The sequence below is a fragment of the Typopeltis vanoorti genome, chromosome 7 (assembly GCF_054136105.1).
Source record: "Typopeltis vanoorti isolate ZY-2024b chromosome 7, IOZ_Tvanoo_1.0, whole genome shotgun sequence".
NCBI lineage: Eukaryota > Metazoa > Arthropoda > Arachnida > Uropygi > Thelyphonidae > Typopeltis > Typopeltis vanoorti.
Window position 1 is genome coordinate 68,495,026 of NC_143555.1, and position 26,039 is coordinate 68,521,064.

The following is a 26,039-nucleotide window of genomic DNA, read 5'->3' on the forward strand; positions in this document are numbered from 1 at the left end:
TATAGGCAAAATGTAATTTGTCCTTAGCTTTTGGAATTTACACCAATTTAAATATAGATATTATAGGTTTACTGATTTTTATGGATGGGATTTACATAAAAAAAATATAAAAATAAACACAGCTATGATGTGTGTTAATTAAAACACTGAAACTAATACTCTAAATATAAACCTTAGTAGTAAAGAAAAAAATAACATTGCCTTGACAATTGCACATCTTATTACTATACACTTTTGAATCCAATTAAACTTCACACTTCCTACTGATTCCTCTTCAGACAGTTTATCACTTTGTTGGAAATATGTGAGTTTGAATCCCATCAGGATATGAATAACTTTTTCTAGGCATTGTTCATCTGATGGGGAGTCAGGTACACTCAGAGAGAGATGGCATAATTTTTTATCCAACTCTCAGATTATCTCATTTTCTGCATAATAAATAAAAAATGCTTTCAGATAATAATCATGTAACATTTAGTTGAATTTATTAATGAAATTTTCTCCCTCTCCATCTAGGTGTAGAAGTTGCTGAAGAAGCTCTTACACTCATCAATGGCTTTAGATTAAGAGATCGACCAATAATAATTCAGTTTGGTAGAAAACAATAACTCATTTTACACTAGTAATACAGATAAATCTTGTTATAATGTTCAATTACAAATCATGGTATAGAATTTTTTTGTGATTGAAAGCTTTGTTACATAAGTCAGTCACGCTTAAATAAGATTTCCAGTAACCACAGCATAACAAATCAACAACAAACAAACAAATAAGAAAAAAACAAAAAAGCAAAACTTGCTGGTTTTGCACACACTTCGGTGTTCTTTGTTAAGAAATGAATTATATACTTATGGATGTAATAAGACAGAGCAGACCTACATCGGTCAAAAAAAAAGTAAATAAAAACATACCTATATAATAACATAATGGCTAAATAACTAAACAGTAGACTACATCCACCTGACATCATATACAAGAGGATTGCTCAGATAAGAGATATAGTCTGTCATATTTCAGATCAGGGAAGGGTTCAAATGTCTAATGAGAAAAGATCAACAATGATTGTGAATAAGGCCTTGGTTCTTATTGCCCTACATTGGTGAATGAATTATTTCAGAATCTTAAATTTTGGAATATAACTTATATGTAATATATAGTCATATTAACGATGATTTTCACTTAGAGCTTGGAAAGTAAGGGTTAATTTGTGTGCTCTTTTCTTCTGTAGGTCCTTAATGTGTTCTCTCAAAAGGGTTTCCTTTGAGCTAAATCTTGTACATTAGTGCCAGTATAGAGAGAAACTTACTGATACTACCCAGAGACTTGGCAGTCTCTATTTGCATTCAGACAGTTGTTGTTTTTTTAAGCAAAACAAATAAGGTCAGTTGAGTATTAATACTTTCAAGATATGCGACTTCACTCATATATTTTTTTATATAAACTTCTACATTTGCTACTTATGTAAATTTGCCTTTTAAAAAAATAGAAATGAAATCCCATATCTTGAAAGACATATTTTGCTTAACAGCACCCCTTCCCCAGCAATACATTAGGCAATACATAATATTATCAAGGCTGGTTGTTGATACTTCAGAACATGCACTATAATGCAGAGCTGCAGACATTCTTTTCACATCCATTTATCCTTTGAGCAGTTAAGCAGAATATGTATGCTACCATGCTTCTATCCCCAAAACAGTATTGACGTATGTGTGCATTCAAATTTTAACTATAATAAATTTGTAAATTTACATGGCTTTTGAGTTTTTGCAAGGAGATGCTACAATCTCTTAGCAACCTTTCCAACTTTTTTTTTCATGCATTTATACACTATAGAAGGTGAGATATTTTAAACTCACTGTTCAAATAGTTGAAGGTAACTCCACAGTGATATGGATACATGCATTTAGATACCAAAAATTGTTGCCCTACTATGTGATTGACATGAACCCATTGTTGAGTCTTCACCTAATGTGGTCCATACAAAAAAAAAAACTCCACTCTAATCAAGAGTATCTACAACTGGTCCTGGGAAGCTATAGATCATTTCACCTTTTAGCACTTTATAGTCCTAAGAATATATGGCATCTTACAGGTTCACAAACCATATATAACTTTAGGCTCAATCATTGACTCTAGAGATGTTCCTACTTTCAATCTGTTAAGATATCTGTTTTACTGGTCTCATATTTTTGGTTTTGTGACCAATGTTATGAACACAAAGAAGAGATAGCAATAGGTTCATTGATTTTGCTGCAGTTCATCAATATATTTATGGATAGTCAAAAGATAGGCTTTAGAAAGTTATTGCATAAAGCCTAGAATATCACTCTAGTCTGTAGATAGAATATTTAGTGTATGACCAGGGTCCTTTTTTAAATGTCTTGCATCCTGACATCTGTTTCCCATTTCGTATTAGGCTCCATTGCCTTTAGCTAAGTAACTTGGCTTCACAGAAACCTGCTTAATGCTCACAATGTGACACCTCCAGGGAGTCCAAAGACTCATCGAGGGAGAGTGTGCCAACAGCATCGAACAATTGATCCCCTTCCAACTATTAACTGCACTCAAACTTGCTTAACGTTTTGCATGAGTCATTAATAGCAGAGGCCTTAGCAATCGATCAACCTTTGCTGGCAATGCAGATAGGATGTTTAATCCTATCTGCATTGTCTATTTATTGGCGCGTCAGAAATTGTGCATTTTTCTGGCCAGTTTGTTTTGTGGGATGAAAAACCAGAGTTTCTGTGAAGAAAAACCCTACCACTACCACCTCTGTATGAGACCAACTGTAACTCATCTTTGCTTGAAAAATCATGATAGATTCTTTGTATCCTATACAGGATTCAAACTTGGATCTTTCCAACCAAAAAACATTGCTGATACCACCTGAACTGTGGAGCTTTCCTCACATCTGTTTTGCACTGGAATTGAAAGATAACAGGTCCTCGTCAGAGACAGAGGACCTATTCATAATGATGTTTTATGGTATAAACAACATTAGAGTAATATAATTTATTGAACTTAGTATTTTGCTGGATTTCCAACCAGTATATTTAGAGCACAATTAAAACCATGGTAAAACATAATTCAGATTGTAACTGAAAAGGAACTCTCTTATTAAGGTGTTCTGTGGGACAGGATAAAAACACAATTAATTCAGAGAAGTTAGCCTAAATATGGTCTTAGAATGACTCCTCCAGATCTTTGACAAATTAATGCAGCCAAACTCATAGATATGGTTTATGGTTCGTCTCAACAATTTCTCTTGCATGTGATATTGGTCGTATGGAGTTGATAATTTAGTTATTCGGCTCTTGTGTTCGAACACTGTTTTCGCTTTTGAATGATGTATGTTTGCTCTGTTTTATAACATCCATTGTGTATTAATAATTCATTCCTGATAAAGCATATCAGAGTGTAATTAATCTTTTATTGTTACAGTTTGGTAAAACAGAAATCCTATTTAAGTAGAACATCTTTTTCTTGTATTTTGTTATATTGTATTACAGCATTTTTCTGATGTAATACTGTTCAGAGTATTTATTACACTCTTTGTAAATAACTTGAATATATTTGTATATAACTGTAGCAATTAACATCTGACCTAACGTATCACTTTTTTGACATGATTTGTTTCATTTTTCATTTGTTTAGGAAAGTTTTTCTTGTATTTACAGTTAAAAATGTAAATTGTGTAAAGCTTTCTGATAGCAAACTAGAGATGCATTCCAGCAACCAAAATACATCATGCATTAATTTCAACATAAGTGTTATGAATTTGTTTTTTAATTTAATTATATTTAACTCATTCAGTTTAATTTTTTAAAACATAAAGGAATGTCCATCCGCTATTTCTAGCTTGATACTCATTAAGAATCAAAATTTATAAACACTTCTAGATTTATCTTGAAATTTGGTTAAGCATATAATTCTCTTAAAAAAGATACCAAACCTAATCCTTATTGAGGGGGGGGGGCTTTTATGGCTGGGTAGCATTCTATTACTGTATCTTGTAATGCTGCAAGCTCCACTTGCAGGATATTCTGGTTTCTTTCATTGACAGTAAGTAGCATTCTACTGTGCATAGAAGCAGTAAAAATAAATATATATATACTTATTTTTTAAGTTATTATACTGTTTACCACACTTAATTATTACAAAAAAGGTACAGCAAACTGCTGGCTTGGTTGGCTAAATGGATTATGTATCTGACTAACCAGTGATCTGTGAGTTTGAATTCCCATTGTGGGCATGGATGTTTGTGATTATCTTTAGATAAGAGATCACTGCCTGCCTACTGAGGACCAGAAGTGGCCTAAAAAATTCCATTGTTCTTTAACCACCTTACCGGCCATTAAAGATCAAATATGCACCCTCAAAAGCTTCGTATCCATCATAAATTTCAATGTAATGTCAATGGTATTACAATTTTAATATGCACTTCGCATCCATGGAAATGTGGACGTATATATACGTCCTGGCCGGTAGCATGGTTAAGAGATACTTGTGCCATAAGGTTTTTTTCAGTTCATACAAAAACACAAGGAAATAAGTAACTAATATTCATTTAATCCATATATTTCAGCCTGAAAATTACATGTCATCATCAGTGGCAGCATTAGTTAATTACAAGGTAGAACATGAACAGTGGATTGATTTTAAACAGTGAGAGCTGAATGATGTTATACATAAAACATTTATCTTTCCAAAGATAAATGCTCTTCCTGGTGTCAACCAAGTTTCTTGTGACTGTCATCATTCTTACTTTGGACAAACTAGACACCAAGTGGAAAAGAGAATAAATGAACACCAGTCTTGTATCAGCAACAGGAAATCTGGCTTGACACAGTATGGAATAGATACAAACCACAATATCCTATGGCCTGAAACAGTGGTGCACCCAGGGGGGGTTCCCCCCCCCCCTAAAGAAAAAGTAAAAAAAAAATAGAAAATTTTCCAAAAATATTTTCCTAATTAATGAAATTAATTTTTTTAATTTATATTGTGTCGTGTCTTCTATTTCTATACTTATGAATTAGTGATCATTGCAGATGCCCAGTCATAGGTCATATGCGATGCGTAGTGTGTATTCTCAAATCGTCTACTCAACTTGGGTCCCCTCCAAGATTAAACCCTGAGTGCACTACTGTGTCATTATAAATTTCTGTTTATTTAAAGAAAGCACTGATGCCTTTCTTCACTGTCCAAACTTAAGCCGGAACGACTGCCTCTCACTAACTAAGATTTGGGAGAGTGTTATATTCTGATCACTGATCATTAAAGTTTCTAATTAATTTTTAATACAATTAATGACTAATACATTTTTTATGTATAGCATCATGTGGCTCTCACTGTTCCAAATTAATCCATTGTTTGCATTCTACCTTGTAATTAACTAATGTTGTCATTGATGATGGCCTGTAATATTCAGACTGAAATATATAGCTTTAAATAAATATCATTTACTTATTTCCTTGTGTTTTCATGTGAACTGAAGAAAAATTCCATGTTTAAAAAAAAAATCCATAGCTCTACCTGTGGTACTATAGGATTATATGTTGTATTATGGGTTTATACAGCCTTTTTTTTTTTAAATAAAAAATAAATTATTTCACAAAATGAAGAGTACATTTGGAAGCAATAAATTAATTTATATTTATTTTTACAATAATTATGGTTAAAGTCTGAAAAGTAGTTTTAATTCTGAAAGAATGCCTGTATACATTGCCTCATGCTTGATTTGGCACTCTAAGAGACAGTCCTCTTCCTTCCAACTATGAAATCCCCTTTTTCAGTCTTGCTTGCTTATATGAATCTTAAAAAAATAAACCTTCCTGTGTTGTACTGAATACGTCTAAATAAATCACTTTGGCTACTCACCTTTGTATAACTTTACGACGACTCTTATAATAGTATTTGGAGTAATGTGACGTAATAAAATCTGTGAGTAATTGTATTCATAAAGATTACTTAAAAAATCTTTAAAAAAATTTTTTTTAAAGATTTTTGAACTTTACATCATTTTCATGTTTTTAAATTTTCATTTGTTTAAACTGAGAAAAAAGCAAAGCTGTTTTGATATTATGTTGGTTTTAAATATTTATTTGTGTTTTCTCATTTTGTTTGCATGGGTAGGTATGCACTGTGCTTCTAGCGTCCATTTGACTGTGTGTTGCCCACTTAATAATTGACTGTGCTATATTATTTGTTGCCATTTTCCTTCATATCTTAGAAACCAGAAACTCTTCCAACATAATGATCTATATCTTGTATCATGGGTTTTATGTAAATTACTATATATATGTTAATTAAATATGTACTTTCAGTTACATTTATTAAATCCAAACTCATAAAATCAATTTTATATATATACACCAGAACACTACAAGTTTTCTTGTTGGGGGATGGTTATTTAAAAGAACAGTTTCTTTTACTGTGTGCACTTTACACTTGATACCCATTGCATTAACACAGATAACCGTTATTGTCTCATTCTGAATACAATAGCCAAAGAGGAATATGAAATCAGGAACAAAAAAAAAGTAAACTGATAATCATACCATCTATATAGAATTACAAAAATATGTGATCTGTTAACATCTTTTTAAGTAAATCCCACCCACGAAAAGCTAAATCTGTACATTAGTTCTGTGGGTAGGGTTAGGAAATCTGGAAGTCCTGTTCTAGAAACCAAACAATCCTTTTTCAAGCTACTTCAGGCCTCTAATCTCACACAGTAGTCTTACTTGGATGATGAAAATCATTTACTACCTAAAGACTTACAAACATCTGTCACCCTGGCCTGCAGCAGAACACACTGTTTACGAGTATTTGACATATTTGATCAGTACTATTAAAATTTGCAGTGTTGCAAAAATGAGATTTGAAAGATATGAGCACTTTTACAAATTATGAAATAGTTGCATATATATACATTTATCTTCTTCTCCCGTAGCCCTAAATGAACCATTGGGTCATTCATGGCTGGTAAGTGGTACTCTTTGCTGGTCTCCTCCAGTCGTCTCGGTCTCTTGTTCTTGATGTCATTTGAGAAAGGGAGGAATTTGTCCATTTTTTGATGTTATCAATCCATTTTAATCGAGGTCGGCCCCTAACCCTTGATCCCGGAATGATCCCTTCTAGTGCTTGCTTTGGAATGCCATTAGCCCTCTCCACATGTTCGAACCATTTCATCTGTCTTCTTCTTCTGATGACTGTCAGAATATTTTCCCTTTTCCCGTATACATTTGTACTATATTAAAATTTATTTTACATTATTATTTGTTTTATATTATGTCACAATGCCCAGATACAGGATATCAGAACCTAGGTGTGATGACACTGGTCATAAATTTCATTAGGTACACTTAATTTTCTGAATTTCATTACAAAAAAAATCCATCTTTCATATATTTTTACTTTGAATATTACCTTCTATGCATAGAAGAACATAAAAAGATAAAATTCAGTCAACTTCTATTTCTTTTATCATGTTTTGACTAAATGGAAACCTAATAAATACTATAGAATTATAAAATTGAAGAAAGCAAAATGTTATGGAAAAATCTCATTTTGATATTGTTCTTGATTTTTAAATGACATAATCTAAACACTATAAATTTTTCATGTTTTGTAAGACTGATTTATTAGTTCAAACTTCTGCTAGTTCAATTTTAAAAACCAAAACCTTCAGGAACCAAAACAAAGTTTTGGTTCCTGAAGGTACTAGTGTAAACGTTGCTGTTTTTCCTTCCTTGTTTATATATCCTGTCGATGCTGCGCCATTGTAATATATTGTGTTTCGTATTACTTATTTTAATATTCCATTGTTGCTGCGGCAGTGTAATATATTGTCACTTAATTTTATACGTTCCCCTTTTTACACTCTAGATTCCTACCTTTTGTATTCTATACCCCCCCCCCCCCAGAGCAATGGAAATATTTATTTAGATTTATGACTGCGCCATCCATGCCTCGATATAGTGCAAGAAATATAGTACTTCCAGTAGGTTATTAAATCTTTCACAACAAAATCTCTTTATTGTCCCCAAGTTATCAATTTGCTTTGTAGTCCTGGCCCTTTTCTCACTTACTATTTATATCAACATTTCCCGCTTAGGTTCGATTTTATTTAGAATCAGTGCATTGCAATTAAAAATAAGATCAGGCAAAAACTTTGTTTAAAATGCAACATAGGATTTAATAGTCAACAATCAGGCATATATTTTACACTATAAGACAGAGGGTGATCCTCTGTAATTTCCCCCCAAAAAAACTCTAAAAACAAACTTGCATATATCTCTACTTCAATTAATACAAGGCGCACATCATGTTATCTATCTAGCTTAAAGAAATATCATTAACAAACATCTTAATACTTGAATAATCAGCGTTAAGGACATGTTACGATTAATATAACATATTGTAAACTTAGTTAAGAAAAATCAAAGAAGATTATATATGGGCATTAGATAAAAATCATAACCTAAAATATTTCCTAGGAATTAGCTATACTCATTCTCAGATGCAATCATCAAAATCCAGACAGAACAAGTCTCTAAAAGTTATTCTAGCTATTTATGTCCCTCTTACATGCATTTTTCCAGTTCTACAACCTATTCTTATAGTGTCACACAGTCTAAATAAAACAATATTTTAACTCATGGGCTGTCTTCTGTTGGGTTGCACTCTCCAATTCTGTTGGCTGCGACTTCCTATGTTTCCTTTTCTTCGTCTCGGGTTTTGGATTTCTCCTCTTTCAGGTCCTTGGGATACTGGCCATTCATCAGGTTGGCTCGCGGGCTGTGTGTGTGTGACGATTCATCGGTGTGTTGATACACTGGCGAAGGGTTGCGAATTGTCAGGGCCTTCACGGACTTAGATAAGCGGAACGGCTCATAGACAAGTTCGGCTGCTCCTCAGCTGATTCGTCCCCTGGTCATCTATGCTTCTGGGCTAAATGACGGCTCGCAACATGGCTTCACATCATCTCCTCATATGCTCGTTTCTTCTCTGTGCAAAAAACTCCCCGTGTCTCTTATATTCCATCAGTTCCGAAACCCTGGGTTCAATTTTCTAAACCCCGTGCACTTACGCGAACCCCTTACGTTGTCATATGATTCCTGGTTCTGGAGCCTTCGACAAGCCCTTTCTTCTCTGTCTTCGTGTTCTAATCTCATCAAGTCAGCCAGTGGAACATCCGTTTGAATTTTGCATCGACCTTGAGGTCACTTAGGGTTGAACGTGTAAACAAAATTTCAAACGGCGTTCCAACTGTAGAGTGTTTCCCTTAGCCTTGAAGGTTTTACATCTTTTGTTCAAAGAGATAGCTAATTCCCGTTGGGCTGTACATATGTTACATAGAATACAAAATGTTAAGAGAAAAGACTATTTACAGGTGTTCTGGGTTCTGCCTAACTGTAAAAACTCGATGCGTTCGTTATACAAAATTTATTCTTGTTGCATCGAATTTTTACACTAGCATAAAAGGCACTGGGAAAAAAAAATGCTTGTAGAATGGAAGTCAAGGCTGCCTTTCAAACTCCTCACCACTACTTAGTACCAGTGAATTAATTTAATTACTTTTCTGTTTATTTTATTTAGCCCATAGCATTAAATAGATACTGCTAGGATTTCCATTTTTGTTATTGTATATAAATAGAAATGTAAACCCTAGCTTCCTTCATCTTATAACTTCTGTTCTCCACTCTCAAAACTAATTGAGTTGCATTTCTTCTTTTCAGCATAATTAGTGGGACTTTCATAACTACTGGCAATCCATTTTTTTTGTTTTTTTTTCACTTTATAAATATATTACACTTTATGTACAGTTAATCGTGTATGTAATAGTGTAATTCATTTATAATAAAGCAAATAAAATCATGGTAATAGTGCACTCATTCACACTTCAAATTCACTGTATATTGAGTGAGAACTGACGAACATGCATATTGTAAGGTTCCTATGATATCCCCTATGTGCCAAGTCACTCAGACAGTGGAAAATTCCTCCATTTAATCCCCCCCCTTTGTAACTGGAATGGAATTGTAACAATCCCTAGTTCTCAGACAGTGGAAATTTCTTGATCATCTCTTTTTCTCACTTCATAAATACATTGCCCTTTATCTGCAGTATATTGTGTGTGTAATGGTTTAATTCATTTATAATAAAGCAAATAAAACGTTTTACTGATTCTACTCTATAACATGTTCCTTCTACTTCTTTTCTGCTTCCAGTTAAACTTTATAACCTACCAGCCTTCAATTTGTGCAGCATAGCACAGACCAGTTACCATTTTGATCACTCATGTCTGGATCCTCTCCACTACTTCCTCATCCCTAAGAAACTCAGGCAGCAAAACCTATGTGCAGTAGTCCACATGTGGCTGTATCAAAATCTTATTAAAAGGGATAACTTTCTTATCTCTACTTGATTATGTTGTTCAACAGTCAAATGATTCTTCATTTGAATTTAACCAACTAGTGTGATGGGATTGGTCCCAGTGTCTCTTGAATTTCAACTCCATGTTCATGTCACCATCCAAAATCCCTGGCATCATCAATTTCTAGCACTTCAACCCTTTCAGTATAATAGAGATTGGAATCTTTTCAATCCATAGTGCATAACTTTACACTTTGCTATTCAGCAGGATTTCTACATTGCTTTTATTCACTACTGCCCTTTCCAACTTATCATCATCAGCAAACAACTAAATATTTTCCATCACATCTCCAGTCTTACATTAGCTTGTACAGAGTCCTACAACACGCCACTGGTCACCTGCCTATTCTTTGATTCTATACATCACCATACACTACCCACAACCATTCTCTTATCCATTCCTATTTGCTCTAGTTTAATCCAACTCTGATAATACTAGACTTAGCAAAAGCATTTGACAGGATAGTATTATCAGAGCTGGGTTTAGCAAACTTAGAACTGAACCTTCTTACCCTTAAGTATCTTATTCCTATTCATCCATTCTTGAATTCTAGCATTTACCAATTTTTCCAAAAATTGGTAAATGCTAGAAAAAAGGTCTCTAATTTGATATCAGCACTTTGGACTCACCTTTATGTAATGAAATTATCTTACCTATGCAATGAAACTTAAACAATCTGGTCTCCAAGGTAAAGCCAATTCCCTTACACATTTATACAGCATAAATGAATATCCCATCTGTATTCACATTGAGATTTTGTAATATCCTAAGCACTTTCAGTTTACTTACCTCAAATTTCACATCAGACCTTATCTTAATCCCTGCTTTACCTCCATTCTGATACAACTTTACAAATTAATCATTCAGTAATTCAACTATTTCTTCAGGTCCTGTTATCTTCATACCATCAGCATTTGCAAAAAATATTCCAGAATTTTTTCCTTGTACTCACTACATAGCCAAAGAGACTCTTTGGAATTCCTTTTGGCTTGCTCAGCTAATTTTCCTCTCATAATTTTGATTTTGCCTTCCATAACATATAGGATCACTGTACTTTGTGCTGATCATGAGCTAACTGTTTGCTATTTGTCTTATATTCCCTCCATGTATTTCACAGCTCTTGCTTAAATTATGCTATTTATCCATTTAACTCCCATCTGATTTATTCTACTTATTTATAGCTTAAATTCTCTCTCCTTTTTGCCAATGCCTGTGTCTACTACTTTGCCCTAATGTAGCCAACTATATATTTGTTGACTTATCACACACCAAATAGGTTCAAATGCACTGCTTCTCGTGATCTTGTTAATGCTGCTATCGAAAGACCACAGCTTTTGTAGGTTACAACTCCAGCTAGTAACTGTACCTCTCCTCACATTTTGTTTGCTTTGTCTTCTCTGAAAACACACCTGCCTTATCACCACTCAAGTTTGGGAAATTGTTATCCTCAACTGTATCAAATAGTTGTATTGTAATTAATTTAATTATTTTAGATATCATTTTCAGCCCAATGGGTTCACCCCTTGAGGGTACATGGCAGGAATTTGATGATGATGATGATGATGGGTTTTAACTTAACAAATGTGCAACTGCATTTATAGAGGGATTCTAATTTAACACATGTACTCTACTTCTATTTTGTTCAAATTCCTTACTGTTGCTCATGCTGATGTCTTATGATATACAAGATGAAATATTTGTACAATTAATAATTTTCTACTGTGGTGCACATGTGATTGTGAAAGATCATAATTATACATAATTACACAAAGGATTTAATTACAATATTTATTGGTTATTAATATTTAAGAAAGTAAGTACTCACCTGAAATTCCTTTTAATTCTGGAACTTAAAAAAAATTCACAGGAAAGAAAGCATTACTATACCAAGTGGTAGTGCACTTGTTCAGAGATTATATATCTTGGAGTAGGAAATTGCATGTTTAGGGAGAGAGAGAGGAAAAGCAGCTAGTGATTAGAACAGAATACATTCTAGAAATTTTGGGGAGGAATAAAGGAAAGGAAATTTATGTCAGAAAAAATAAGATTGTTAAGAGAAGCAAGTAATTTTTTCAAAATGACATGAATTTTCTGTCAAAGGAAGCTAAGTTCAAATTGTAAAGAAAAAAAAAAAGAAATTATCTTTGTGCTGCATTACTAAGAAAACAAGAACCAAAACATTGCCCCAAGGCTATACAGCCAGCTCTAGTTAATGCAAATGCCTTGGGTGAGATTAATAAAAAGGATGAAAGATATAAAAAAATATTCTGTAATGCTTTTTAATTCTCAATTTAGCACTAACTTTTTGAAGATGGATCAATGGCCATCTCCTCCCTAATTGCTTCCCACTGATACATAGCTGAGTTAAAGCTATTAGTGAACTAAGGCTTCCATGAACGAGAATTCGACATACAACTTCTGCCATCCTGTGGCTCCAAACCCTAACACTTATTGTCTGATAGTTTTTTTTTTGCATGTGGTTGACTTTCTTGTGTTATAGAGTTGAAAACAAAACCTAATTAACTATGTCAGAGATTGACTAACATTTAGTAACCATTTCAACAATGGCTTAGAACAATCTCTTTGGTTATGTGCTGTGGATCATCATCATCATCAGTGATCCTAATGGGCACTTAAGTGCCTACAACCTTTCCAACTATTCTTGGACTTTGCAACCGTAACTTGAGGATAAGGTGGTTAGCCCTATGCACATGTTCACATGGCCGGTTTGCCTGTTCTGGGGGACAAAAAACCCCCTACCTCTGTATGAGACTGGCTAACTCACCTTTCATCGAAACAGACCAGATAAAAGGTTCCTCACATCACTGACAGGAATCGAACCCAGGTCTTTCCGACCAAAGGGCTTCTTCTATGTCAACTGAGCTACGGAGGCTCTAGTGCTGTGGATGCAAAAGCTATTTCCGAATAGTAGAGAGCAATAAAATGTCTACCTAGAGCATTTGCAGACATGCTCACTAGGATTAACATAAGGAGACTTGGCTGGTCAGTCCATACATACTATAGTTTTGTTGGAAGATGTTGGTCCTTGAGCTTTGCCCGATGAGGATGAGCACTATCATCTTGTAGTGTAAAAGTCTATTGCACCCACATACGGATGAACAGGAGTTCAGGACCTCTTCTCTATAAGTTACAGCATTAATGGTTCTGCTAGGAAATACATTCAGGTCAGCATCCACCTAACGAGATGCCACCCCAAACCATCACACTCTACCCTCACTGTAAGTGTTCCTTTCACAGATATATTAGAAGAGAATATAACATGTCCATTGTTCTCTCCAGATCAGAGCATCGCTTTGTAGAGCAAATTTGGACTCATCTGTAAACAATATTGATACCCATTAGTCTTGGTACTATTGAATTGGAGCCTGGTGCATTTCAAACATTCCCTCCTGTGGCATCAGGATAGGGACATGCATTCTACTGGTTACTCCTGCAAAGCTCTAAGTTCCTCAAGGTTGTTGTTTTTTTTTTTTGGGGGGGGGGGAATTGAGAGAGCAACATCATCAACCTAGAACATCCCATACGTATGATAATCTCTTCTTGAATGAACTTCACCCAATGGATGAGCATTATCTTGTAGGAAGAATGTCTACCTATTGCTCCCACATACAAACGAATATAAATGTTCAGGACCTCATATAAATTGTGGCATTCGTGGTTCCACTGGGAAGCACGTACAGGTAAGTGTATCCACCCAAGGAGATGCCTAAGTCCCTTTCGCAGATATTAGAGGGATAACATGTCCCTGGTTCTCTCGAGATTAGAGCGCATCTGGTAGCATTTTATAGAACAAATCAGGACTCATCTGCAACCCCCCCCCCCCTCAGTGGCCTTGGATCCTGTTGATGGCCCATTTCAAATATTCTGTGATGTTGGAATATGAGCATGCAGATTACCGGTTGCCTAGCATAGCCCACCTTCATGAAGACTTCTGCTCACACTGAAAGCAGATACTGTTCCTGTAGCTGACACGAGGTCAGATTGTATTAGATTTGAAGTAGCGTTATTTTGGCATGCTTATAATTGGAGATATCAGCCAACCGCTGCAGTTGCATCCCATGGCCTTTATTCACAGTATCATTGGGATGGGAATTCATTGCACAGTCTGTGAAGCATGCAACATTCTGACTACCTCCTCCTGACTTTGGATTAATGAATTCAAGTGGCAAGCCATTAAGATAAGAGGCTTGCCACTTGAATTCATTAATTAGATGATTTCTTGCAGTAATATACAAGAATTTTTATGATCATAAAATATCTTGTTCTCACTCAAGACAAAATGGAAGACCACTCCAAAATGCCTGCTTTTATGCTGTGGGTAATTTTCATATAGTGCTGAGAAAGTGACTAATTTGCCTGATAACTAGACTCTGTCCTTTTTCACATAATGTACCTGAACACTCCTCCGAGAGATCCATTTTCTCGGAGGAGTGTTCAGGAGAAAAGTGATATTTTAAAGAATGGCAGGCCATGCCCATCACTGCTAGATTTAAAAACTCATCACAAGGAAAAAAACAATATGTTCGCTCGTTCAGTGAGGGTCAGTACAAGAATACCCACTGGTTAGCAGGATCGAAGAAATTGAATAAGCTGTTTTGTTGGCCTTGTTTTCTGGTGATAACGGGATGTGGTGCAAAAGTAGTTTTAGCAACTTAAACACTTTGACATTGTCTATTACCAGGCACGAAAAATCTGCTAACCATATTAAGTGTTTTCTTCAATTAAACAGCTTCGGAAGAACAAGAATTGATCACCAGCTTGATGAACAGAAACATGTTAGTGATATACTGCATAATGAAAAGGTGAAAAAAAATCGCAAAATTCTGAAACGCTTAATAGATGTTGTCCATTACTTATCAAAGCAAGAGCTTTGATAAGTAATGGACAACATTACTTATCAAACATCATTTTGTTGGACAATATTACAACATCATTTCGTGGTCATGGCGAGTCCCTGACGTCTGCAAACAGGAAGTTATGTACAACTTTTTGATCTAATAAGTCAGTATGAACCTCTTGGCAACTCATTTGAAGGAGTCCTCTGTTTTTAGAGGTACATCTTCAGCCATTCAGAACGACTTGATTGCTGCAATTACCTCAGTAGTTATGGAGGTAATAAAGAAAGAGATCAAGCAAACGGACTTTTTGGCGCTAATTATGGACGAAATTTCTGACATCATAAACAAGTCTCAGCTTTCGACTGTTCTTCGTTACATTGATGGCAACAATGAAGTTCACGAAAGATTTCTGAGTTTCACTGATGTAAGCCAAGATCGCTCTGCTGCAGCACTTTTCAAACACGTAAGTTCAGTTCTGAAGGAGTACAAGTGTGAGAAAAAACTCGTGCCGCAAACATATGATGGTGCTGCTGTCTTAGCCATCAAGTGAGTGGGTTTAAACAACCGGATCCAAGAACAGTATCCGTTTGCGACTTTCGTGCATTGTTACAGCCATTTGCTGAATTTAACACTACAGCAATCTGCTTCCAACATCAAAGAATGTACAGTGTTCTTTCAAACTATGTTGGGTCTTACTGCTTTATTCTCAAAGTCTACAAAGAGGACAGCTGCTCTTAAGAACTTTCTTGGAAGGAAATTACCCACTGCAGCGCCAACGAGATGGAACTTCACATATTGTGAACACTGTGAAAGAAAATTATAGTATGATTAGAGGCATTCTTTCAACACATTTTGGATACTCCAGATGACTGGGACAGTGACACAATTTTGAAAGCGCAAGGTTTTTTTTTTTTTTTTAACTTTCTTACATAAGTTTAACACTCGATTTCTACTGGTAGTATTTTCAAAGATTTTCTCATTTTCTGATGTTGCCTTTAAAATTTTGCAAACCAAATCTCTAGATATAAGGTATTGTGCCAAAACAATTGAAGAATTCTCTTTAAATATTCAAACTATGAGAGAGGAAGGTTTCACAAATATTTATGACAATGTTACACGTGATATTAATGTTTGTGAAGGGAAACCCAGTCATAAGAGACGTCATATGTGTGATGACTCAGAAGAGTTAAGATTTAAGCGTCTTTTCAATAAAATCCTGGACATGTTACAAATTCGAGAGCGCTTCAAATCTATTGCAAATTTTCAGTTCTTTTCTCTCCTTAGTTATGATTTTTTTTTTTTTTTTGAAAACTACAGAAACAAATTCCCTGATAGTGATGTAACATATCTGCAAAAAAACCTATGGATCATTATTCGATTTAGTTCGCTTAAAGGCTCAACTAAGTGTAATGTACGCATTGTCTGAATTCAAAGACAGAAGCATTTCAGACTTAATGAATTTCATGCACACCAATAAAGTGTACTTGGGTATGTCTGAGGTTTTCAAACTCATAAAGTTGGTAGTAAGTATTCCTTCCACGACATTCTCCGCAGAACGCTCGTTTTCGGCGCTAAGGCGTATTAATACATACTGCAGGTCAACCCCAAGGACAAGAAAGACTCATCGTTAGCTATTTTATCTATCAAGAAAATGTTGCTTGGGAAAATAAAGTTACAACCAACGTTTTATGATGATGGTATTGACCAGTTTATAAAGAAGCGTAGGGTAGAATTTGTATTCAAGTAGGTCAGCTAAATTGAAAAAGATAGAATATTATTTGTAAAATAAATGTTGTATTTGTATGATTAAATGTACATAAATTTCTAAATATATGATTTTAAATGGTCAGTAATTCATTATTCTGCTAATCAGACTTCAATCACACCTCTCACTCCCTGAACGATAACAAGAGCAACGTGAATTTCAAGACCAGCATTCGCACCTGCTGACTTTTATGCTTTTTTTTTCTCCCTGAGTTATCTCAGTTTTTCTCTTTCTTCCTTAATTTATGGAAATCATTGTATTTAGGCACAGTTTTTAGTGAAGTTGGCAAATGAAATGATTTGGAAATAGACAACAGAAGCAGAAAAGCTGGTGTGGTAAGAAGTCAACTGAATAAACGTGGAATAAGAGAGAAGTTGGTTAAATCAGTAAACTAGTTGTATACAAGTCAATGTTCAAAGTAGTTTTTACTTATTGATGTGAAAGCTGATTATATAATGATAAAAGGATTAAGGACTGGAGACTAGAGATATGGGAGTTTTCTGAGAAAGATTAGGAAAGTGAACAGATGGCATCAATAGCAACTGATGAACTTCACTTCCATATTAAAAATCAGGGAATTACGAAAGAATTTGACATTCTTTGTATTCAGGATGTGTTAGCAGAGCTAATCTCAGTTGGTTATGATCACTTAAACAGAATGCGAGAGAGAAAGAAAAACAAGTTACTTTGCCGTGATGGCAGGAAAAATACCCAGAAATACCTGTGAATACTTAATTATATTCTTAAGGATCTTCAACCTAAGGAATTGGAACTCTCATTACAGGTTTAGGGTTCGTATGAATAGGTTTGCAGGATGAAAAATGTGCTGATTCTTCCATGCAGGGAAGTCATGTTGTGTTATTCATTTGATGTTGCCCAGTTCGAATTTGAGATCATGAGGGTTGGAACATTGTTTAAATTTTGTACACGGGGATAATTCAATCTCCACTTGGTAACCAAAGAGAGATAGCTTGCATAATAAATTGTTTAATCCTTTATCGAAGTGTAAGCAAACAAAGTTTGCACCTGGACTGTGACAACTCGTAAAGGTGAACTGAGCTCTCATCACTTGTCTTAGTATCTCCCATAATGCAAAGCACATCTCCTTGTGCATGTGTATAATGCCATGCATAAAGGGAAGGGCCACTCCCCAGAACGCTTTTGACCTTTATTGAGGTGTGTTTAAGTAAAGACCTCTAAAAATTATGCGAACCCCCCCCCCCCAGACCACTCCATACGAGTGACCAAAGGACCGTCCAATTCAGCATTGTTCCACTCAGTGACAGGCTCACCCCATCACCAAGAAAAACTTTTCAGCATTGGCTCTACCCAGTAGCAGGCTCACCCCACCACCAGACAAAGCCATAATCTCAGCAGTTGCCCCCCACACAGATAGGCAAAAACCTATCCCAAGCAAAGCCTCTCACACCTCGAGGAAAGGGACCACTTCTGTGCAAAAGCATATCAGTGGGAGCCAGACCCAGAGGTGGTGATACTAAGGTGGAAGTAATGGAGAAGTCATTTACCTGTACGAGTTGCCAAAAGGTGGCACCTTATTATTAAATTACTCTGGATTAGAGAAAGATGGAAGTTTTTCCCACTTGGTTAGATTATAATAAATCTAGTTTAATCCTTTATCCAAGTGTAAGCAAACAAAGTTTGCACCTGAAGTATCTTCAGGACTGCTTACTGATTAGAGAAAGATGTTGGAAGTTTTTTCCCACTTGGTTAGACTATAATAAATTTAGTTTAATCCTTTATCCAAGTGTAAGCAAACAAAGTTTGCACCTGAAGTATCTGCAGAACTGCTTACACTTGGATAAAGGATTAAACTAAATTTATTATAGTCTAACCAAGTGGGAAAAAACTTCCAACATCTTTCTCTAATCCAGAGTAATTTAATAATAAGGTGACACATTTTGGCAACTCGTATAGGTAAATATGACTTCTCCATTACTTCCACCTTAGTATCACCAGTCTGGGTAGCGACCGTTCCCTTAATGCATAGCATTATATATGTCCGCAAGGAGATGTGCTTTGCATTATGGGAGATACTAAGACAAGTGATGAGAAGTCCACTTTTACCATGAATTGCCTCAGTCCTGAAGATACTTCAGGCACAAATTTTGTTTGCTTACACTTGGATAAAGGATTAAATTAAATTTATTATAGTCTAACCCAGTGGGGAAAAACTTCCAACAGAGATAACTTGCCCAAAAACAGCATCTGACAAAGAGAGGGATAGTGGGGTTTTATGATTAATCTCTTAGAATTTACGGGACGAAAAACCCGACTTTCAAGGAGAAACTTTTTTTTTTTTTTAATTTTAATTTATTTATTAGGAAATCAGAGGAGCACATAAATTATTAGATAAAGTTGGAGTTTTATTTCTTGTCATACTTGCCAGCACGCTAATTCCACATATACCCTGTCTTAATCGAAAATTCCACACCTTTAGCCACCTCCCAGAACTCTCCCAAGACCTTATGATCACTCTCACCAATAGGTGGCAACATGGTTATATTCATTACAGTCAAATTCTCAGATGCCATTATCAGGTCAAGCACACTCAAACCCCTAGTATTTTCAATTACATGCTGTCTCAGATAGTTATCCCTTAACAATTGAATAAAATCCATTTCCTTCCTCACATGGGTCCTCTCCTCCTTCCAATCAATGTTACGATAGTTGAAATCCCCCCCCCCATAATAATTATCCTCCTTTCCACTCATTTCATCAATTTGTTTATGCATACTATCTCCACCATCTATTCCATCGCCTGGTCTATAGCAGCACCCAACTGTACATTTTGTTCCGTTAGTCTCAATCTCACACCAAATAGCCTCAAATGAGCTCCTTTCACTATCCTGCAATACAACTTCAATTCTCCTTGGCTGCTGTTCATCAGCTATCATCAATAACACCATTCCCCCCATTTTATTCTCTCTGTCCCCTCCTAAACACACTATAACCTACACATTCTATCCCACTAACTATATCATCTTCCGTCAGCCATGTTTCACTAATGCCAATAACCTGTGGCCAGGAAGAGCCAATCAAGGCCAAAAATTCTTCCTTCTTGTTCCTAATACTCCTGGCATTAGGAACATGAAATGCAGTGATCCCTTTGTTCCACCCCTATCTTGATGCGTTATTCTAAATGTCCCATTCCTATTTTTTGTCCTTAGTGCTGGCTCAGGTACATTATATACATTTTTACACTCAACTATCTCACTGAAGTTTGCATATCCACTCCCTCCCCCCTCCTTGGTAGTTCTAGTTTCCCTGGTTCTGCACATCCATTTTCACTTCATTCAGCAACACTTTTTCCAGTCTCTGCACACCAAATCCATTCAAATACAGGCCATCCATCTTGTATAAATCCTTTCACCCATCAAACTCATTCCACACCACACAATCTGCATAATCTGCGCATAAAGTCATTTGCGATTATGGCGCTCCTTCTAAAATCCTCTCTGTCCTACCATGGCAACAGACTCACCATCCTGTCACTTTTTTCTTTCGCTACCTTTAACAATACTTTCAAGTCCTGTCTCATAAAAAAATGTATCCCCTTTCAATTCATTCGTACCCGTCACAACTATCAATTCTTTCACCCTCTGTTTTTGCACTCTAATACTCTCACTTACATCCTTAAATTTCGCACCCGGTAAGTTCAATTTAGTTAAACTCCCATCTATCACTCCTCTTAATAACAATATTTTCCCCTCTTTCCACACCTTCGGAACTAAACCAGACCCGAGACTCAGATTAAACAACATGGTCAAGGGCATTGAGAATTCTTTAGCCGCTTCACATAAGACCTGTGCGGGTATACCGTCCAATCGCACAAATGTATTCACATTAAGGTTCTGTAATAGACTATTCACTTCCACTTCATTCATTACAATTCTCATATAAACTAATTGTTCCTTCATTTTTTTTCAATATCACCACCTGGATGATATACTCTTGCAAAGTGTTCGCTCAGTAATTCCACTACATCGACTTGTTCAGTGACCTCCTTACCATCAGCATTCCTTAAAATCATTCTGCCGTGTACAGTTTTTTTTTTTTTTGCTTGCAGCATATTGAAAGAACTGTTTGGGATTCTCTTTAGCTTGTATAGCCAGTGTCCTTTCATAATCGGCTTTTGCTTTTTTTTTACCACACTTGTTACCGTTCTGGCTTGCGGTTTATACCGTTCGTGTGCCTGCAGGTCACCTTTCTCTTTAAATTCCCTCCGTAGTTGTTTTTTCTTCTTTTTTTTTTTTTTTTTGTAGCTCAAGCTTAATGGTGTTATTCATCCATTTAACCCCTACTTGTTTTAGTATTCGGACCGTAGGTATACAATCAGCTATAACCTCCTGTAAATGCTCCTCGACCACTTCCCATCCTCTATCAACATCCATCCCTTGCAGTTTTATATGCCATGGCACTGAACCAAGCAATCTCCTAAGCTTGTCATATTTGCCAGCACGGTGATTCCTCATATACCCAGTCTTAATCGAAAATTCCACACCTTTAGCCACCTATCAGGTCAAGACCTTATGATCCCTCTCACCAATAGGTGGCAACATGGTCATATTCATTGTAGTCAAATTCTCAGATGCTATTACCAGGTCAAGCACTCTCAAACCCCTAGTATTTTCAATTACATGCTGTCTCAGATAATTATCCCTTAACAATTGAATAAAATCCATTTCCTTCCTCATGTGTTCTCTCCTTCTTCCAATCAATGTTACCATAGTTGAAATCCCCCATAATAATTACCCTCCTTCCACTCATTACTTCTATTTGCTTATGAATACTATCTCCACCATCTATTCCATCAACTGGTCTATAGCAGCACCCAACCGTATATTTTGTTCTGCCAGTCTCAATCTCACACCAAATAGCCTCAAATGAGTTCTTTTCACTGTCCTGCAATACAACTTCAATTCTCCTTGGCTGCAGTTCGTCAGCTATCATCAATAACACTCCTCCCCCCATTTTATTCTCTCTTTCCCTCATAAGCACACTATAACCTTCACATTCTATCCCACTAACTATATCATCTTCCGTCAGCCATGTTTTACTAATGCCAATAACCTGTGGGCAGGAAGAGCCAATCAAGGCCAAAAATTCTTCCTTCTTGTTCCTAATACTCATGGCATTATTATACATGAAATGCAGAGGTCGCTTTGTTCCATCCCTATCTTGATGCATTATTCTAACTATCCCATTCCGATTACTTTTCCTTAGTACTGGCTCGGGTACATTATATACATTCTTACACTCAACTGTCTCACTGATGTCCGCATATCCAATTCCCCGCCCCCTCCTCGTTAGTTCTAGTTTCCCTGGCTCTGCACATCCATTTTCACTTCATTCAGCAACACTTTTTCCTCTCTCCACACACCAAATCCATTCAAGTGCAGGCCATCCATCTTGTATAAATCCTTTCACCCATCAAACTCATTCCACACGTCCACGAATTCCACACCACACAGTCTGCATAACCTGCGCATAAAGTCATTTGCGATTATGGCCCTCCTTCTAAAATCCTCTCTGTCGTACCGCGGCAACAGGTTCACCATCTTAACTCTGTAAGTAACTCTTTTCTTTCGCTATCTTTAACAATACTTTCAAGTCCTCTCTCATAAAAAATTTATCTCCTTTCAATTCATTCGTACCAGCCACAACTATCAATTCTTTCACCCTCTGTTTTTGCGCTCTAATACTCTCACTTGCATCCTTAAATTTCGAACCCGGTAAGTACGATTTAGTTAAACTCCCATCTATCACTCCTCTTAAATATCGAAACACCATACAACACCCTTTCCTTCATTTCTGAAACTCTCCCACTCTTACGCTGATTTTTCCTTTCAAACACTTGTTTATTTCCGTTAGCCGAGGCACTCTGGAAAGAGTTTTGCAGGTGCTCTGTCTATGTGCACGGTGTATCACTGCGCGCAACCTAGCGATCTCACTCCCTACAAATAATTCCTCATTTTTTTCATCATTTAAACCATTTTCTCTCTCTGTATAGATGCTTTCACTCTCTCTTTGATCACCGCTCTCATTGCCATCTTGTACAACATCGCAATTCCCTATCAAGCCACTATTTTCACTCACATTCTGGCTTTCTTCACCCATAACTATCCCACGACCTGACACATACTTCAGTTCCTCACTTTGCTTAGATTTTCTGCACATTCTCCCATCACTATCCATCCAAACTCCAGCCTCCTTCGGGAATGCATACATCCCACACACATCACATTGGACAAACTCCCTCACATTAGTTTTTGAACAAAGGCGTCGTATTTTTGGACGTCATTATCTTACTTCGCATTGGCGCCATGTACTATTCTATGAAATGTATCGTTAAAATACTAAGTTAAATAAAACGGAATTCACACCAAAATCACACAGACACAACAAGCTACCAAAAATAAACAATACTATGTTAAAATTTAAACCAATATTCCAATTTTCACTCAAAATTATACTTAGCTTTCGGGAGCTCTCTGAAAACACTATACACCATGTAGCCCTCTCCAATGACACTTGAAGCAGTTTCCTTGCTATGATGACTGCCACTGAGTAATTATTTTTCATCTTATAAAGTGTCTGTACGTCGAAAAAGAACTGACTGTGGAGGCTCATTTCCCTAAATTCCAATTAAATGCGAATCCAGCACAACTTCACATCAAAGTTAATGGTCTCATTTTGTACAACAGTTGAAAAACCTCACTAAGTACTAGATGTGGATTATACTCAGGAAAGGAGATGTTTTGTAAATAACTCCGTGTGTATAAATTACCCATTTCTTAGCGATTTTCTTTTATATTCACAATGCAAGTTGATAGGAATGCAACACTGCTGTATAATCACTGCAGTCAATAGGGATTTGTTTTGATATAGTAATATCAAGACAGCGAAATGATGTCTCAAATCATGATGCATTGATCAGTATAGATGGGAAAGAAATCAGAGAAAGCTGCTCTGTGTTAAACTATTACAGGTAGACAGGTAATCGATTATGAGACCTGTATTACACAAAGTGAGAAGCCACAGGATGAAATGCAAACTTACCATGATATGTCAACATGGTGAATACAGAACAAGACTTAAATAAGATAATCAGAAACATCAAGAAATGGAACTCGAGGACGAGAATCATAAAAGATGAAAGTGGTGAAATCTCGATGGACACAGAAGAAATCGAAGAGAGATGGACAAGATACTGCTTTGAGTTATATAAGACTCAGGGAGATATTGAAGTCCATAAGAAGTTAATTGATGAATTTCGGGAAATATCACCAAGCATAGATGGAGAAACATATACTGAGGGATGAGGTAAAGACAGTAAAACATCTGAAAAATTATAAAAGCCCCCGGGAATGATAAGATATTGGAGAGATGCTGAAACATGGTAACGAGGTGATCATAGATGAACTATAACGGTTACTTAGCATGGCGTGGAACAAAGGCAAAGCACCAAAGAATAGACAAGATCAGGCCAAATAACCATTCACAAAAAAAAAAAAAAAAAAAAAAACTAAAATGGACTGCAAAAACTACAGAACAAGTTTTGTGGGAAAAGTACTTATTCTTTCTGTTAATATCATAAGGAAACGAATGGAAGAAAATCTTGAAGATGGGTAAGCAGGATATAGAAGAGACAGAAGTACTCTGCATCAAATATTAATGTTAAAATTAATTGTGGAGAAATCTAAGTAAAAATAAAAAGATTTAACTTGTTTTGATTTTAAGAAAGCATTCCACAGTGTAGATCAAAAATTGGCATGGGCTGCACGCGTCTTATGAAGTGGACAGAAAACTGATGTCTATTGCAGAACATCAATGATAATGCAGTGGTTCCTGTGAGAAATAGGAAGATGGTTCTGGGCAACAAGAGGCATGAGACCTAATATCCCACAGCATCTTTATCATGCTTTTGGAAAGAACAGTCGATGTATTATAAAAGGAATTTCAATTCAAGATACAAAAATAATTTACGATATGCAAATGATAGTCATTATTGAGGAAGAGGAACTAGAACAGTACGTACTGAAGCTAAGTGAAAATGGAAAAAAAAAAAAATATATATATATGAAACAAATACTCCCTATACGGGAACAACATAGGCGTTAGCTGAACAAAACAAATTCGGTAAAACTAAACAATGTTAGAAGAGGATGATAAAGCAAATAAAGGTCAACGAACAAGAGTTGGAAGAGGTTAGGATCTTCATGTACATAGGAAGAAACACGACGTACCATTTATACTGTAAAAAAGAGTAGATTCGCGGGCAACAAAAACGAAAGTAAACCCACAAGCATTGGATGAGATATGGAAAAGTAAATCACTGAGCCTTCCCATAAAGCTGAGACTTCTGGAAACATGCATTCTCGATGGTTGTGAGATATGGGTGATGGTCAAACACTTTGTGAGACGAATATTGGCTTTCGAAAGAATTTATCGTAGAAAGATTCTAAGAATTGGATAGGTAATAAATGAATTGTATAGTAATCCTTTCTTTTAGTTTTTTCTTTCTTGAGAACTGTATAGTAAAGTACAAAAAGAATCAAGTGCAGAAAATAATTCGAAGGAAACTAAAGATTTTTGGACATATCTATAGAATGGATAACAGTATAAAGATCAAAACCTTGACGCTTGGTACAATAGACAGCATAAACAGAAGAGAACGGCCAAGCCGAAAGTGTGAAAATGGCTTAGGAAGGGTGTATGATTTCAGAAACAATGCTCGTGAAATGAGCATTAGACAGGTGATGATGATGAATATTGTCAACATTCATGCTAATAGTTTGCATAATCTCTTTATCATGCATAACAAAGGGACGTATGGCAATCTGACATGTATTAAGCTTCCAAATCAATAGGGCATAGTGAAGAGACAATTGTTTCTATCTTTTTTGGCACTTAGGCAAAAATCACCAGTAGCTATCCATACACCATGATG

The 26,039-nt window shown here is 35.9% G+C and overlaps 1 protein-coding gene across 1 annotated transcript in view; it reads left to right on the top strand.

The window, feature by feature from the left end:
• LOC150104751 (RNA-binding protein 41-like) overlaps positions 1-6,343 on the top strand; it is a 123,691-nt gene extending 117,348 nt beyond the window's left edge. The window contains exon 6 of the mRNA XM_090395930.1: positions 517-6,343. Within this exon, the coding sequence (XP_090252056.1) occupies positions 517-608 (92 nt within the window). The 3' untranslated portion in view covers positions 609-6,343. The remainder of the gene's footprint in view (positions 1-516) is intronic.
• Positions 6,344-26,039: the final 19,696 nt, after the last annotated feature.